Source organism: Oncorhynchus kisutch, unplaced genomic scaffold (genome assembly GCF_002021735.2).
Source record: "Oncorhynchus kisutch isolate 150728-3 unplaced genomic scaffold, Okis_V2 Okis06b-Okis10b_hom, whole genome shotgun sequence".
Taxonomy (NCBI): Eukaryota; Metazoa; Chordata; class Actinopteri; order Salmoniformes; family Salmonidae; genus Oncorhynchus; species Oncorhynchus kisutch.
Window position 1 is genome coordinate 2280016 of NW_022261983.1, and position 17712 is coordinate 2297727.

At 43.6% G+C, this 17712-nt stretch overlaps 1 protein-coding gene across 3 annotated transcripts; it reads left to right on the forward strand.

The window, feature by feature from the left end:
- Window positions 1–52: 52 nt before the first annotated feature.
- Window positions 53–12750, forward strand: cbx8a (chromobox homolog 8a (Pc class homolog, Drosophila)). 3 transcript variants are annotated; one of them, XM_031813998.1, is made up of 7 exons: window positions 53–277; window positions 412–898; window positions 1058–1124; window positions 1679–7324; window positions 7710–8113; window positions 10298–10357; window positions 11850–12750. In XM_031813998.1, exons 4-7 carry the CDS (start codon window positions 7233–7235, stop codon window positions 12185–12187), a joined length of 894 nt encoding a protein of 297 aa, XP_031669858.1. In that variant the 5' UTR covers window positions 53–277; window positions 412–898; window positions 1058–1124; window positions 1679–7232; the 3' UTR covers window positions 12188–12750. The 3 variants fall into 3 exon arrangements, with proteins under 3 accessions (XP_031669858.1, XP_031669857.1, XP_031669856.1); XM_031813997.1 differs by having other exon boundaries at window positions 412–455; window positions 833–898; window positions 1058–7324; XM_031813996.1 differs by lacking the exons at window positions 7710–8113; window positions 10298–10357; window positions 11850–12750 and having other exon boundaries at window positions 89–277; window positions 412–455; window positions 833–898; window positions 1679–2751.
- The last annotated feature ends 4962 nt before the right edge of the window (window positions 12751–17712 follow it).

The following is a 17712-nucleotide window of genomic DNA, read 5'->3' on the forward strand; positions in this document are numbered from 1 at the left end:
CCCTTCACTTAGCAACCCAGAGCACGTAGCAACAGCTGAGCCAATGCGCTCTACCAGATACGGTCCCACCGACAGCGGTGCTTGGCAACCCGTATAAAACGTGATGACGTCTGCCTCACTGAGCGTATTATGGGATGTGTGGAATTAAACAGCGAAGGCAGTAGATAGAAGAAAAAATATATAGCTTATAAACGAGGTTGAAGTAAACATGGAGCTATCGGCTGTTGGAGAGCGTGTCTTCGCTGCCGAGTCCATCATCAAACAACGCATAAGAAGAGTACGCAGTTTATTTTCGTTACACCTCCGCGTTTCTAACAATAATGTATGCTAATCGTGTGTTTGTGCACCATCGCAATGACATTCTATCGACAATAAGTAGGCCTAATTCTCTCCATATTTGTTATATTGCAGGGTCGAATGGAATATCTTGTGAAATGGAAGGGCTGGTCTAAAAAGTGAGTAGGCTACACTCTGGTTTGGAAGCTGACAGCAGAGCTTCCAGCCTGTCGTGTTATCTCTCGAATGCTTGTTTTTATGTGCACCAACGTGTGCTCATGACATGTTAAGGCCATGTAACCGAGGCTTGTTGATTGCGTACAGGGCATGGTTTTGGTAACATTCGCGTACTTTGCTTAGGCTATTTTAACGCAAAAGCACACGATAAGAGTGTTGCTAACATTAGCAGATTGCTACCTCCACATACGTCGCTGTCCGCAAAGGCAATACCATAATGAAAGCAACGAGATTCTCAGCCGACATGGTTTCATTTGGTGAACGCTTTCGCCACAAATGTGATACTCTTCTTACGCTACCGTATCGTTCTTTTGGATAGATATAGCACCTGGGAACCAGAGGAAAACATACTAGATGCGCGCCTCTTCGCTGCGTTCGAAGAAAGGTAAGGTTTTGACAGCACAGCAGGCCTCTTCTGGCAGAGTGCGAATATGTCATCTTGGGCTATCCCCAACAGACGACACGCATTTAACAACTCAAATATGACTAAATTATTTCGAGCGAGTTACGTTTCATACGAAAATTGTATGTATTTATTTCACAGGGAGCGTGAAAGGGAGTTATTTGGGCCTAAGAAGAGGGGACCGAAGCCGGAGACATTTCTGCTGAAGGTGGGGGAATTTAACAGTGACTGTCATGAGTTAGTTAGTCCATGTTTCAGTCATATTTATTTTCTTACTTATCACCTATGTTTTCCGACAATTGAATCATGAGTGTTGTGGTCTGATAGAATGTCAGACTACAAAATGTCTGATATTCAGCTAATAAATAGATGAAAGTGCAACATTGTCTGTTATCTTGCTCTTTAATTTAATTTTTTACCTCTGCTTTAATTTCCGTTTTGATGTTATTGTTCAAGCTCCTAGTTGAATAAAGTAACACACGTTTCCAAGTTACAGTGGGAAATAAATGTATCGCAAAAGAGTGAATGCATGGGGCTTACTTTTTGTTCAAACATTGTCATTACCAACCAAATTGGCATCATTGTAATAAGGATTTTGGTGTAGGGAAATGGCATGTGGATGAACAATGTCAAATAGGCTATAGGCCTATTTCATTGTTGGAAAATATCTGCAATGATACAGCTTATTAATAACAGGATTTAGCCTTCCAAGTACATGTTTATGAACCCCCATACTTATCTAACTTGACCACCTTTATACAGGCAAAGGCGAAAGCCACAGCAAAGACTTATGAATGCAGAAGAGAAATGCCAAGGGGGATTCGTGTTTCATACCCTGTTCCGATGCCTATGATTACACCGAGAGCTCGAGAGGGACTACGGGCTGTCGTGCCCACAATCTTTCCCCCTAGCACGGTCAACCGAGGAGAGAGCGTGAGGGTCAGACTGCCAGAGACAGAGAGAAGGCTGCGACCGGCGCCTCCGCTCCCATTCATGGCTGAGGAATTTGTCAACATCCCTAAAAAAAGGGGACCTAAACCCAAGTTGCGTTTACGATTCAACATGGAGCCAGACAGCTGTCCAACAGAGGAGCCCGCGAAGAGGAGTCGGTTAGAGGAGCAGCAGGTCCCATACGGTCTGTCTAAAATGTCCAGACATTGTCATCATGAAGGCGAAACATCTAAGAGAAGTGTCATCCAGTTGACACGCAGGTTTCAAGAGGGAACGAGCATTGTGCCAAAATCAAACAAAGCTCAAAGACTGCTGGGGACTGTGTCCCATCCTGGCACCCATAGCCATGACGGTAGACTCGTCCATAAGGCTAGACTCGATCAACAGAGCCGCAGGACTTTAGAATGCCCTGGGGGCATGTCTGTCCCACACCCCAAACTGAAGCATGTGTCCAAAAACCATTTCTACAGAGCCAGTGACTCTTCTTCATCCATGCAACAGTCTAGGCCCATTGTTGTCGCCAAATCACCTGCATCGAGGAGTTCTGGAGAGCAGTCAGCAGTGTCTTGGAGGCCTTGTCTGGATAATGTTGAGAAGGTGGTGGTAACCGATGTGACAACAAACTTTTTGACAGTCACCATCAAAGAGAGCAGCACAGACAAAGGATTTTTCAAAGATAATAGATGAAATGAAGTCAGTATCTGCTTCACATAACATGACTAACAATGCAACAGCTATTTGTAAGAACTTAGTAATAGCTTAATCATGATCATTTGAGATCCATTTTCTATAGGCCTAACTATATCCAGAGTGTATGTTTAATATGTATTATGTCAAAGTATTTAATGTAATAATGACCAAATTAAACATGTCTATATAGTTTATTTGAATATAATTTTTTGGATAACTATTTCATATTTTCATTTAAACTTTTATACATTAATTAAGAGTCTTACATTTCCTCACCTTCTAATGGGGCTTTCAATTCAGCCTGGTTTAAATGTGGTATGCTATAGAGGTATGTAATAGCTGTTATTTAATATAGCAATAAGGACTTTCCCTAATGTTTCATACCATTTTCTGTACACATTTAAAAAATATATTTTAAAAATATTTTCACATTTTGTATTAACATAATTGCAAGGATAGACATGCATGTAGACCTACCTAGTGTAAAGTGTAAATGTTTAAAAATATTTGGAAAATACCTTCCATTATCCACAGCATATTCTATGCAATAAACCGATAATATTCGTGTGAAAATGTATGTCAGGTAAGGTTCAATGGACGAACTTGACCTATAGTTAACAATTACCCTAATACACAACGCTGTGCTCCCGTGCAGCAGCCAGTGCAGTTGGAGCTCGGCGGTTGAAATGTTCCCTGGACTCCCTGATGTGTGTCAAATCAGTTCAGCACAGCTGGGGCTGGCGATATTTTAGTTATGACTTCCACTGAACTGCTTTAGAAAAATGCAGGAGCAAAACACATCAGTTTCCGATGCTGAGTTAATTTGTTTTTGGATTTGAGGTAATCATTTGTAAAAATGTATTTTGTTGGCTTATTCAAATAGCCATTTGGGAATTGTTTCAAAATAACCCGTCTGTGGATTTTCATGACACGACTAATTGTTTGCTTGAAGAAACCTTCGAACAAGATAATTAAATGGGACAATGATTAACGGAGGTTTGGGGTTTCTTCAGGCAAACAATTAGTTGTGTCAAGAAAAGTCGGTGTTTAAGGACCGGACTGGTCAGAGTTGAACTTTTTGACAGTGTCTAAATGGTAGGTTTACTTCAGTTAGGGTAGATAACAATGAATTACCGTTTAGCTCTGAAGCATTGGTCATGGTGCGAGCTAATGAGTTTTGATGATCTATTGCTCGTTAGACCAATTTTGTCCTTTCTAATTATTTGTTCACAATCTAGATGGATATTCGCATGGGGTCTTGATTAGTAGACAATGACGTGCATGTATGTAGTCAATATTTGATCACTTGACTTATTATTCTTAGTTCTATTGACAGACTGCCGAAAGAAATGGCACACATGGGGCCACAGACTGCTTCATCTTTTGGATCTTGAATTGGACCACAACCTTTTAATTAAATTAGTCGAACGCTCATTAAAAACAATTCAAAATATCATGTCCAACTGCATCTTAGAAGTATTCCTACTTTTGATAATGCCAATATCTAATGGCTTCTGCGTTGTAGATTTGCTTAATTATCTATAGCCTAATATAATACAGGTTTTTACATTCATGTCAGCCTAACAATTGACGTTTCTATCTTTTGGAAAGTACGAAATATGACTCATCATCACACACCCTGATGACCCACGCCTCCTTTTATAAACTGAGCTATATGACTCGCCTAGTTAAATAAAGGTTCAATATTAATACAGTAGGCCACACACCATTTATCTACTGCAATCAATTACTCTCGCACGCCCGGGACTATAGGCCAACCCATGTGTATGTGCAACGTTATGTCTCCTAATTGTTTTAGGCCTAAGCATATGTCTTGTGCGACAAGCAATGTATAGACGGTGCCAGACGCACGGCAGTGGGGTAAGCTATATTACTATGCAGGGACCAGAGGGCACGGGAGTCTCATTGCAGGTGGTTGCCGTCGGGGACCGTTTTAGCCAGCCATGGGTTGGTCCTGGGCAGGAGGGCCATGATCGTTCAAAAGGTGCAGATGAAACGCGGATGCTGCTGGATGTGTGTGATGATGGGATGTCTGTGTGGCATTTTTGACTATTTTCATATGATGCGGTCGTGCCTCGATATGGGATGGGGTGCTTGCCCTTGCAGGTACGGCAGTAACCCTCAAGACCCGGGTGGAGTGTCACAGACTCAACTCTATGTTGCCATAAGCCTTTTATTTTATTATTCACGATTTTAATATATATTATTCAATAGGAGTTATAATACCACATTAAAGAAAAATATTACTTTGGCCAATTAGCATAATGCGTCTTATGGACAGATGATGTAACAAAATGTAAATGACATGCCTGCAGGGAGACAGAAATATTACAGTGCTGGAGCTGAGCTAGAGGCTGACTGTGACCTTAAACCAGCTCTGGCATGTCTAACACTCTGGCCCATTATTTTAATTGAGGACCCCAAACGAGCCCATTTTATTGCTTGAGGCCACCATTATTAGCCAGATAATGATACTTTTGCGAAGAAAAAAACTAGTTATGCAGGCAAAAACTGGACCAGCCCTTCTGGCATTTGCCCGAAATGCCAGATGGCTAGTCTGCCCCTATGGGACACTGAACCACTAGCCTAGAATTCAGTCAGTCTGGGGGCTGAATGCCACTCGGACTAGAGGGTTATTCTCTCTCTTTTTGTAGAATAACAAAGTGTCCATTCATGTTGCTCTCCCCAGGGAACTGGGCTCTGGCCTCCGAACACGTGACTCAAACAGACCAACCTGAGAGCGCGTGTGAAAATGAACCTGGCTGTGACAACAGCGCGAGCCACTCAACTGCCATTGACATTTACAAGGCCTTCCCTTACAGCTGAATTCTGATAGACGATTGAAAATAATAGCTATTCCTGGGTATAGTTCGGAATACTTTTTATAGACTAAATTAAAATAGTGTAGGTTAAGAAATACATACATTATTCATGTTTAAAATGAATGAAAGGTGCCCTATTTTAGCTCTTTGCAATTTAAAAAATCTAGCCTATAGACTGTTATTACTACACAGTAGGCCTATGTCTGTTAAATTTCCACCTGGTTGAGGAAAGGACATATCCTTTTCGTAGCCTATACCCTAGCAGAGGACTTTCCCCGCAGCTGAGAAAACATCTGCCTAAGTTCTCCATATGAGTGCAATTTACCAAACCACATTCCCATCAAAACGCATAAGCCTTTGATCTCGCACCACCGGAGGGGGCCAACCAAGTCCTGTGAACAACCAACAGTATTATACACATGTGGTTGCTGGAAAACCCGCAAGATGTCGCCATGGTCTTGACTTGCACCTTTTGTTGCTTGGGCCCAGAAGGATTGCTATTTTGTTCACAGGTTTTAACCCTCATTAACGTTAAACCGAGACGCGCATGACCTGCATTTTCCAGATGTGCATTACATGTACACGGCCACTAGATAGAGCCCAAGTATCAAAAATACGTTATACCTTTTTTCAGTTCTTGGCCTGGGCCTGTTCCTAGTTGGATGGATTTCGTCATCATTACCGTTATTCGCCCTCCCCATCTCCTTCACCCCCACTCACCACCCAAACTATACTATCTGTGGCCGTTAGGCCTACCATTCGTTTTTATAGAACCAAGCCTATCATTACAAAATGCGATTTAAATTATCTGCATATATATACAAACAACATCGTATTATTTTGTTCATTTATTTTATGAGTTATTTACTTTTATAGGCCAATGTTTAGGGGTTGAATGTGCAAATATAAAGTGTTCGGAAAATACGTATCAATACTAACCTACATAAATAAAAGGCTTCTAAATAAGAAGTAATTGGCATTTTTCCGCCATTTATTTCCCAAAGTTTCACTAAGGCTCCAATTATCCAGGTGTGGAAAATCTGTGAGTCGCGCAGTGCACTTGGAGGTAACAGATGGCTGGAGCCTGTACTGCGGATCGTCTTTTCACTGAACTAACCTAAAACAAAAGCTAAAACAGATTGAACGCGTATTAAGTCGTGTGGGAACGTAGGCCTAAATAATGCGATTTAAAAAATGTAATTACGTTTTGGTCAACCTTTTTCGATTATTGGACCCACAGGCTATTCCGATTGATAGCCTATACCTACAATTTGCCACAAATAGCCTACATGTTGTTTTTTCCATTTTACACAACTTCTATCATTAAATGATGTCACGACAAATAAAAATTACCGCCTTTGAAACTGTTTCGATTTACCAATCTTTGGGCTTGGTAATTACGCCATTGATTGATTGATTGAATTTATTTGACAAGTTGTAAAATACATACATAAACGCGCTCCAGCCAGTGACGCCTCCACATACAATTTAAGAAAATCATCAAGGATAACACAATTAAGCTTATTAGCTTATTTCCATTGTGGTCCAACGGTAATGATGACGAAATCCATTCCCGGTTGTATCAACCTTCATCATCCTCACACATACACACACACACAATAGCGAGGACATCCATTTTCTACCAACGCTGTCAGGGGGCTAGGGTGCACGTGGCTAATCATACAACGCAGCCGCAGCGTCAGTCACAGGCGTCCACAGATGTTGCTAAGAGAGCATCTCAGTGAGCTAGCAGAAGGATTGGAGCGGAACATTGGTGATGTTTTCTCACCAAGTTGATTTTGGATTCTATTTTTATTCCTATATTTGGTGCAATGTCGCCAACTCCAAGGCTGATTTTCATGTATGTACTGTTCCTCTGCTGGTTGTCTCCCAGCGCGGCAGACCTATGCAACTGGAGTGGAAGGTGAGGGATTATGCTTTTTTTTAGTAGCCAGAATTCCAAACTGGTAATTGACTTTGAGATTGCGTTTGCCGTTCTAAAAACTTTGTTGTCTAAATATGTATGGTTATTATCTGTTTATACCAATATCCCCATCGTTTTCAGGTAATTGTGTATTCTTATTGTTGCATATTATTGCAACAACAAGAAATAATATGCAATAGCACTACTTGCAGTTATCCTATCAAAATGGGTTTTGCCGAGGGGGCGAGGGGGGGGGGGGGGATAATATACATATTCTCTGTGAGTATAGGCTAATCTCTCGTCGTATAATATTTTCTGACCTGCGTTGTTTTCTGAGTGAGTGTGCCCATTTGAACCCTTCTCCTTCCTTGTTCATGGATTGCAGTGGTTTGGCGCGTGAGGCTGAGGCTAACTCGCGGACTGTGCAGCAGGTGCGGCTGCGTTGCACAGAGGGTTCGGTGGAGTGGGTCTACCCGGGCCAGGCGCTTCGGGTCGTCCTGGAACCCAACCTGTCCTCTGCGCGCCACACAACGGTCTGCATCAAACCGTTCCGCAGCTTCAACGGTGCCAGCGTCTACATCGAGCGGGCTGGGGAACTTGACCTGTTGATGACGGATGGAGGGCGGCCGGAGCAGGTGTTCTGTTTTCCGGCGGACGGACCTCAGAAGCCAGCCATCTTCCTCCTGGCGAACCCGCAGAGGGATATCAGCCAACGCGCAGTAGGCTTCAGATATGAGTTGCTGGGCAATCAGACCACTGCTCCCAACCTCGGCCGAAGTGTGTTGCAGGGTGAGTATTTGACAGTTGTGGAAAAATTACCCAATTGTCATAGTTGAGTAAAAGTAAAGATTCCTTAATATAAAATTACTTAAGTAAAAGAGGAAGTCACCCAGTAAAATACTACTTGAGTAAAAGTCTAAAAGTATTTGGCTTTAAATGTACTTAAATATCAAAAGTAAATGTAATTGCAAAACTATACTTAAGCATAAAAAGTAAAGTAACAGTATAAATAATAAAAAATTGCTTATGTTAAGCAAACCAGACGGCACAATCTTATTTATCGATAGCCAGGAGCACACTAACACGCAGACATAATTTACAAACGAAGCATTTGTGTTTAGTTAGTTTGCCAGATCAGAGGCAGTAGGGATGAACAGGGATGTTATCTTGATAAGTGCATCAATTGGACCATTTTACTGTCCTGCTAACAATTCAAAATGTAACGTATACTTTTGGGTGTCAGGGAAAATGTATGGAGTAAAAAGTACATTATTTTATTTAGGAATGTAGTGAAGTAAAAGTAAAAGTTGTCAAAAATATAAAGTGAAGTACAGATACCACAAAAAGCGACCTATGTAGGCTACGTTAAATTATTCAAATTTAAGAACTTTGGACCACTGAAATTTGGAGACGATACGAATTCTCTATTTGTATGACATGGTCATAAGATGTTAATTTGACACTTTTGTTGGAGTTACAATCCCAATTGTAAATAGACCTAATCATTTATTGATATAACAAAAATAATGTATGTTTTGTCAGTTGTATTGGTGTCAAAAAAGAACATTGCAGTGAAGAATGAAAGTGATCAACAAGTATCCTTAATGCAAATCATCATGCCTTCAGTTAGTTTTAAGTGTTTTTACTTTAGACTCATCTTCTTGACCATCATTTAACCATTTTCCAAGCAAGTGCATGAATAATAAAACACTGATACATTCTAACTTAATCATAGAAGACAATAAACTCCTAGCATCACAGCACACGGCACAAGAGGTGGGCCCATTCACTGTGTGGGTGGAGGGGTGTGCTAGGGAGACCGAGGGACAGTTTGGGGCCCAAAGAAATCAGTCAATTATCCAATTAAAAACCAAATCCATTCTTGCCTGGTCTAGGAAGCAGCTGCTGACCGGTCTGTTGTTTTGTCTGGTGGCCTCATTTCTACCGGAGGGACAAAGCTAGGGAGCAGGGGCCAGGGTGGCGGAGGGCCATTGGCCCCCTGGGTATCTCAAAGGAGACAGCAAATACTTGTTGGATTCTACAGATGCCTCATCTCTGTGTGGGCATCTCTGTGACGTCATTCTCCTGTCCTGGTGATGTCTGTCTGTCTGAGTCCTTCTCTCCCAATATTGACAGAGTGGAGGAGTTCAGTGGAGGATACCAGTGATTGGGGTCACCAGTTCATTCATTCAATTAGACCGCTAAACAATAGAACAATCAAACATGGAGGTTGAGACTCATCAAGGCTTTTGATCTGTGTGGGTAGTGCTAGTATGGTGGAGGAGATGTGAATGGAGTAGAGACGCATGCCAGACATTCCTCCATCTGACCCCTTGGCTTGTTGTCTGGATGAACTGAGGAGGGATGGATGAATGGAGGGATGGAGCTGCTAGTATGTGTGTGTCAATGGAGTGGCAAGCTGTCTGTAATCGTCATCCATCAATCAGTTATCTCAAGCCCAGCCATCACAGTAGGGTGATGGGTGTGGGCTGAAGTGTTGAAAGTGGACCATCACAGTAGGGTGTTGGGTGTGGTCTGAAGTGTTGAAAGTGGACCCTCACAGTAGGGCGTTGGGTGTGGTCTGAAGTGTTGAAAGTGGACCCTCACAGTAAGGTGTTAGTTGTGGTCTGAAGTGTTGAAAGTGGACCCTCACAGTAGGGTGATAGTTGTGGTCTGAAGTGTTGAAAGTGGACCCTCACAGTAGGGTGATAGTGTCCAGTAAGATGATCACTATAAGAAGTGTAGATGATGATGGTTAATATGAGAGAAAGAGAGAAATGGGTGGTGATGCAGAGTATGGAGTGGGCAGAGTGAGAGAGAGATTGTGAAGCGAGAGAGAGAGAGTGATTAGAGAGAGAGAGTTGTGAGAAGACAAGTGAAGTGAAAGGATGTGCATTGGTGCTCCACAGGGTGATGTGTGTCCCTTTCCTCTGCATAGACCAACACTATAAACTTCTCTCTCTCCTCCCACAGCTAGCTGCCGTCCCTGCAATGACACAGAGCTCCTCCTGGCCATCTGCAGCAGTGACTTTGGTATGTATCAATAGAACATAAATAATTCATTACAAATCTAGATCCTATATCAAACATTTATAAAAATGGTAAACAACTATTGCTTTTGACTCGTTGTGTCCTATCTCCTTAGTTCTCCATAGATCCATGTAGCCCAATCTGTCCCCTCATCAGCTGGGTATCACCACTAATTTATTCTACAAAGGCCTGGGGTGGAGTGAGTGAGTGAGTGGGTGTTGGAAAGGAGATTTTGTGTCTGTGTGGATGTGTTGGGGGGGGGGGGGGGGGGGGGGTAGTGGGCCTGATCTGTTCCCAGCGAACAGCTTCTGTAGCTGGGCAGAGGGGCCTGACAGATGTGAGGGCTGAGGCTGCACAATGGGAGACCCATTGGCTTAAGGCTGCAACAGAGCAGAAGCAATAGTACCATTGAGTCCACTTCATTTATAGGCTGACTCCCGTGCCCTGATCTCACAAGTCGCCATCATCGACTTTTTGATGAGAGAAAATAGCTGGCTAATGAAAGTGTAAATGGCCACAGAGAGTGAAAGGAGGGAATGGAGGGATTTCTGTGGAGTGAGTGGGGGATGTGGAGACTGAGAGGAGGGAGAGTGAGTGGGGGATGTGGAGACTGAGAGGAGGGAGAGTGAGTGGGGGATGTGGAGACTGAGAGGAGGGAGACTGAGTGGGGGATGTGGAGACTGAGAGAGTGTGAGTGAGTGGGGGATGTGGAGACAGAGAGAGGGTGAGTGAGTGGGGTATGTGGTGACTGAGAGGAAGGAGAGTGAGTGGGGGATGTGGAGACTGAGAGGAAGGAGCGTGAGTGGGGGATGTGGAGACTGAGAGGAAGGAGCGTGAGTGGGGGATGTGGAGACTGAGAGGAAGGAGCGTGAGTGGGGGATGTGGAGACTGAGAGGAAGGAGCGTGAGTGGGGGATGTGGAGACTGAGAGGAAGGAGCGTGAGTGGGGGATGTGGAGACTGAGAGGAAGGAGCGTGAGTGGGGGATGTGGAGACAGAGAGAGTGTGAGTGAGTGGGGGATGTGGCGACTGAGAGGAAGGAGCGTGAGTGGGGGATGTGGAGACCGAGAGGAAGGAGCGTGAGTGGGGGATGTGGAGACTGAGAGGAAGGAGCGTGAGTGGGGGATGTGGAGACTGAGAGGAAGGAGCGTGAGTGGGGGATGTGGAGACAGAGAGAGGGTGAGTGAGTGGGGGATGTGGAGACTGAGAGTGAAGTTTCTGGAGGGAAGATTTGAATCCTTTTTCCACTCATACTCACACAGCAAGATCCTGTTAACTTTTGAATTTCCCTCTTGGCCGCTTTAAAAAAACACATTATTGAAATGCACATAACAATTTAGATCAGCTGAATCATACTGTATTGGTGGCTGTTTAATTGATACATTTCTCATCTTTCTGTTCATATTAATTGGTTTTCATTACAATAAAACATAACCATAAATGATTGGGATGACTGAAAACAGTCTCTAATGTTAGTCCCCTCCTCTGCCCCTCCAGTGGTTCGCGGCTCCATCAGGAACGTATCCCACAATGCTGAGCGGCAGACATCGTTGGTGGAGGTCTCAGACGGGAGGGTGTACCGGCAGCGTAGCGGGGTGTTCGAGCGTCACACTGGCACCATAGGGGTTCCCGGTTCCAGTTCCTCATGGCACGGTCACATCCACACACTGTTACAGTGTCACGTAAAGCCTGGGGGCGGAGAGTTCCTATTCACAGGGACAGAACACTTTGGGGAGGCCTGGCTGGGTTGTGCCCCCCGCTATAAAGACTTCATGTCCCTCTACCAATCAGCTTGGGTGGCTCGTCAGAACCCCTGTGAGTTCCCGCTGGACTGAGGGTGTGTCCCAGTTCCTAGTGGCGATCCATGAGCCCTGTGACCTATATGTAGGGTTTATTTTCTTAAATGGAACACATTGAGTCTCTTCTTTCTACCCCAGTTGGCATGGTAGAGATTATGTTGCCGTGGCAGCAAGCGAGATGAGTTCCTCACGACCACAGCGGTTTGAGAGATGTTGTCCCTTCTACTCCTCATAAATCTATACCGCTCACAACACCAGCAGGGACAAATCTGTTGGAGCACTTGTAGAGCACAATGAGTACAAGGCCCAGGGCAGGGGCCCACAGGGGACCCATCCAGCCAGCACTAGAGGGGCCACCCCAGCCCCTGCCGGCCCCAGCAGGGAAAGACTTAGAGAGCCTGGCCCTTTGTCTGTCTCTCTTCTCAACGCCCACAGCTCCCAGAAACTAAAAATGGTTTGACTGCTGCTTCACGCTTTGTCTCTCCCCACACCAACTGCTGCTTCACTCTGTCTCTCCCCACACCAACTGCTGCTTCACTCTGTCTCTCCCCACACCAACTGCTGCTTCACTCTGTCTCTCCCCACACCAACTGCTGCTTCACGCTTTGTCTCTCCCCACACCAACTGCTGCTTCACGCTTTGTCTCTCCCCACACCAACTGCTGCTTTACTCTTTGTCTCTCCCCACACCAACTGCTGCTTCACTCTTTGTCTCTCCCCACACCAACTGCTGCTTCACTCTTTGTCTCTCCCCACACCAACTGCTGCTTCACGCTTTGTCTCTCCCCACACCAACTGCTGCTTCACTCTTTGTCTCTCCCCTCACCAACTGCTGCTTCACTCTTTGTCTCTCCCCACACCAACTGCTTCTTCACTCTTTGTCTCTCCCCACACCAACTGCTGCTTCACTCTTTGTCTTTCCCAACACCAACTGCTGCTTCACTCTTTGTCTCTCCCCACACCAACTGCTGCTTTACTCTTTGTCTCTCCCCACACCAACTGCTGCTTCACTCTTTGTCTCTCCCCACACCAACTGCTGCTTCACTCTTTGTCTCTCCCCACACAAACTGCTGCTCTCTTCAGGGTCTCAGTGCGAGAGGTGTCCTCTGAACTACTGTGGCAGGAAATCATATGAATTTAATGTCTGATTGTTAGGTTTTATGTGGTCTTGTTTATTCCTTTGTACAATAGGTTTTGAAATATTTTATTGTAATGTAAATGAAGTGTTTTGTAAATTCACAAGGATTTGCTTATTTACATATTGATTGTATCATTTTGGTTTTATTACAGGGTATGGATGATGCTACAGTGTAGGTGCAAACTTTCCGTTTGATTACCATTTATTGCCAAAATATATAAGCAATGCTTGTGGGGATTTCTTGTGTACTTTTTTGATTGACTTGCAATGCACTTTCAAGCAATTACTTAAACATAACATTCTTTATTATGGTTCTTGAGCATTATGGGAAAATATTTGTTAAAAATAGCTCCTCCTGTAGGAAATAATGATCATGAATGTTTGCATTACAATTTTCTGCAACACATTTAAATGACAAAAACATCTATTGCACTATTGTATCTATTGTCTATTAAAATAATACTGTTAAATGTGGTACAGATGTATTTTCATTTCACTCATTGAGCATTAGAGGGAGAGTTTGAAAGATGAGGGGGATGTCAACCCCAAACCCCCCCACCTCTGCCCCCCAATCACCAGGCCTCCCCTCAGTGTTAGCCTGGGCGTGGCAGCCCCTCCTGCTCTATTGTGGGTAGTCAGTGGACTGAGTGACGCAGACAGAGTGGGGTTTTACAGAGCTGCTGGGATCGTGAATGAAGAAGACCATTTTTCTTCAGCTTTAAGATTGATTATATGTCTCAGACCTTCTGTCCTTCATCAGCCACATTCAACAGCCCTGGGCTGGAAGCAGTGGGATTTAAACTCACGTCTCAGAAGAGGCTGGAGCCAAAACTCAAGGCACTATAAAATATTGTATCCCATTAGTATTGCCAGTCTTGCTAGCTCAGCAAACTGTGGACCAGACGGACAGAGAGAAAACTGAGGTGATGAATGTGGGAGTCTTTATTAGACTGCAGAGGTAGATCGTTTGGGCTCTTTCTCTTAGCAATCTCAGCAGTGTTGACGGTGGAATTTTTTAGATAAGAGTTAATAAATACTTAATAGATAGTTAATGGCTAATGTTCAAGGAAATTATTAATATGGCCTCAAATAACCCTCGTGATAGAAAACGGTCCATTTAAAATCTCACTGCTCACAGGTGGAGTGGTTGCTCTAACCAATAATGAGATTTTTCAAAAATCTGAATTTTAAAAGTATTACAACCTGCGTCTGAATGCAAATGATTAATATAGATTTGTATTTAGTCTATCCAGTCCATCTATCTGTGGTCTGTTTCACAACAGAGACATGAACAGTAAAGTCCAGAGACATGAGCCCCTCCTAAAGACCAGCATGTAAAAGCACACGGCTGTTGTGTCTTTAGATATACCTGGTATGGAATAGGCTTAAATGGGATGTTATACCCCCATCCATATGCAACACAGTGCATCATCTCTGTTTTATAGGGGAATGGGAGTTTAGACCCAACTGTCCAACACGTTTCTACTTTGGCCCTTTTCCACTGCATCCTATGCTGGCCTCATTATAAGCAGTGCTAATGTTAATGGAATAACTCAGCGTAAAATGATATACAAATGGCTAAGATGGGGGACAGAAAATGAGTTGGCTGAATCAGTCTATTCTTTTGGGGCTGTTGCTCCCCGATCACAGCCTGGGAAACAGAGTGAGCAGAGGTGGGAGGGGGACATTTCGGCCCCCAAAAATCTAAGGCCCCTCCCCCAAAAAGATGGAACAATTCATTGACTTTTAAAGCGACTCCTTTTAATGCCTATTCCACACGTCTACTTGGCTGAGCAGGATTCACAAATTGCTGTGTTGAAGGTTTTATTGGGACTAAATAGCTGCCAATGAAAGTGTAAATGACCGTGGGCTGAATGGGGCCCCCACAATGGGCCCATGGTGACAAGGCCCCGACAGACATAATGATCATTGTCACAGACGCTGTTAGCCAGGAACCACTGGGCCTCATGAATCCAAGGGGGCAATTTCAAGCCATTAGACCGGTCACTTTATCCACCAAGATCAACTCTATCTTTTAACCCTTTCTTTCTCTGTTCTCTTTCTATCTCCTCTTAATATCTCTGTTCTCTTTCTATCTCCTCTTAATATCTCTGTTCTCTTTCTATCTCTCTCCTCTTTCTATCTCTGTTCTCTTTCTATCTCTGTTCTCTTTCTCTTCTCTTTCTATCTTCTCTTTCTATCTCTCTCCTCTTTCTATCTCTGTTCTCTTTCTATCTCTGTTCTCTTTCTCTTCTCTTTCTATCTCCTCTTTCTATCTTCTCTTTCTATCTCTCCTCTTTCTACCTCTCTCCTCTTTCTATCTCTGTTCTCTTTCTATCTCTGTACTCTTTCTCTTCTCTTTCTATCTCCTCTTAATATCTCTGTTCTCTTTCTATCTCTCTCCTCTTTCTATCTTCTCTTTCTATCGCTCTCCTCTTTCAATCTCTCTCCTCTTTCTATCTTCTCTTTCTATCTCTCTCCTCTTTCTATCTCTCCTCTTTCTATCTCTCTCCTCTTTCTATTTCTCTCCTCTTTCTATTTTCTCTTTCTATCTCTCTCCTCTTTCTATTTTCTCTTTCTATCTCTCTCCTCTTTCTATCTTCTCTTTCTATCTCTCCTCTTTCTATCTCTGTTCTCTTTCTCTTCTCTTTCTATCTCTCTCCTCTTTCTATCTCTTTTCTCTTTCTATCGCTGTTCTCTTTCTCTTCTCTTTCCATCTCTGTTCTCTTTCTCTTCTCTTTCCATCTCTGTTCTCTTTCTATCTCTCTTCTCTTTCTCTTTCTATCTCTGTTCTCTTTCTCTTCTCTTTCTATCTCTTTCGATCTCTGTTCGCTTTCTCGTCTCTTTCTATCTCCTCTTTCTCCCTCTTCTCTTTCTATCTCTCCTCTTTCTTTCTTTCTATCCATCTTCTCTTTCTATCTCTCTTCTATTTCTTTCTGTCTCTTCTCTTATCCTTTCGGTTCGTCCGGTTATTGTCAAACTGGTGAGGTTCTGATCCTAATAACTCCTGATGCTAATATCCACTAGGCTTCATCTCTTCACTATTTTTTGTTTCTCTCACTTTCCTCTTTCTTCTCCTCCCACTTGATGAGGTTAAGGTTAAACCTATAAGATCAAACTGCTACAATCCACTATGTTTGCTGTTCGCCAACTCAGGCAGGACATTTTTCTTAGAAAAGCACCGTTGAAAACCCCTAAATGGCATAGCATTTTAACCAACATTTTAAATACTATTCAATACAAAACTGAGGTGTGAAAAAATGATGAACCCCTTTCAACTCTAACTCATATCTCCTAAAGACTCCAAAAAAGTATATTTTCAAATCCAGATCTCCCTCACCAAGTCACCATTGTCCTCCTGAGGGGCGTACCATACCACATTTCCGAGCTGAATATTGTCTACTCTCCGAGGCTTTTGAGGTCACACAATTCCCATCTTTGGGAATTCTCCAGACAGAATCTGAGGGAACGACGTCCCGGGGGTTTCCAGGAGCGCCTGGAAGCGGGAGGCCAGGAGCCCCTCGGATGGTGTGCCGGCAGGAGTCCCCTCCATCTGGGGGGTAATTGGTTTATCCCGCCGCCTGGCCAGCTTTCCCATGTGGGCCACTGCTGTGGGGAGGCCCGGGGTACAATGTGGAAACAGCATGAGACCCTCCAGGCCAGCCTTTGACTGGGTCTCCTTTACAGGCTATAGGACCAGGAGCATGGGAGCACAACGCTCATGCCAGAGATGGACCCTGTGGTTTTGAGAAGGTCCTTCATTATTTTGCCGTCTGTTGTTTGCGTTTGAACTGAGTGTTTTGGTAATTGACTTATGGGGAAAGTTAATTTGTTTTAGTTTTTTTATATCCCCACTGATTTATAAGGTAATGAGATGGAGAGTTGGGCCAAAGATTTACAAATTGGTGAAGCCCTCCATACACAAAACACCTGGTTGGAAATAGGCTTTTCCACATTCTTTTCTACATAATGTTCTGCATTTGGGCATTCTTTTGTTGGGAATGCTGAAATTGAGTATCAGTATCTGACAGAGTGTTGAACACATTTCTACTATTCCTGGGTGTTTGCAATAGTCAGTCCTAGACACAAACTGTTCCGTGCTGATAATAACTTGACTGATATACGCTGAGTGTACAAAACCTGCCTCAATTTGTCAGGTCATGGACTCTACAAGGTGTTGAAAGCGTTCCACAGGGATGCTGGCCCATGTTGACTCCAATGCTTCCCACAGTTGTGTCAAGTTGTCTGGATGTCCTTTGGGTAGTGGACCGTTCTTGATACACGGGAAACTGTTGAGCATGAAAAACTCAGCAGCATTGCAGTTCTTGACACAAACTGGTTCGCCTGGCACCTACTACCATACCCCGTTCAAAGGCACTTAAATCCTTTGTCTCAATTGTCTCAAGGATTTAAAATCCTTCTTT

Excerpts from the sequence above, each read along its gene's own strand:
- cbx8a (XM_031813996.1), top strand. The coding sequence starts at position 209 with ATGGAGCTATCGGCTGTTGGAGAGCGTGTCTTCGCTGCCGAGTCCATC. Across the intron at positions 278-411 it reads TCAAACAACGCATAAGAAGA|GGTCGAATGGAATATCTTGT; the intron begins GTACGCAGTTTA and ends GTTATATTGCAG. Across the intron at positions 899-1,057 it reads TTCGCTGCGTTCGAAGAAAG|GGAGCGTGAAAGGGAGTTAT; the intron begins GTAAGGTTTTGA and ends TTTATTTCACAG.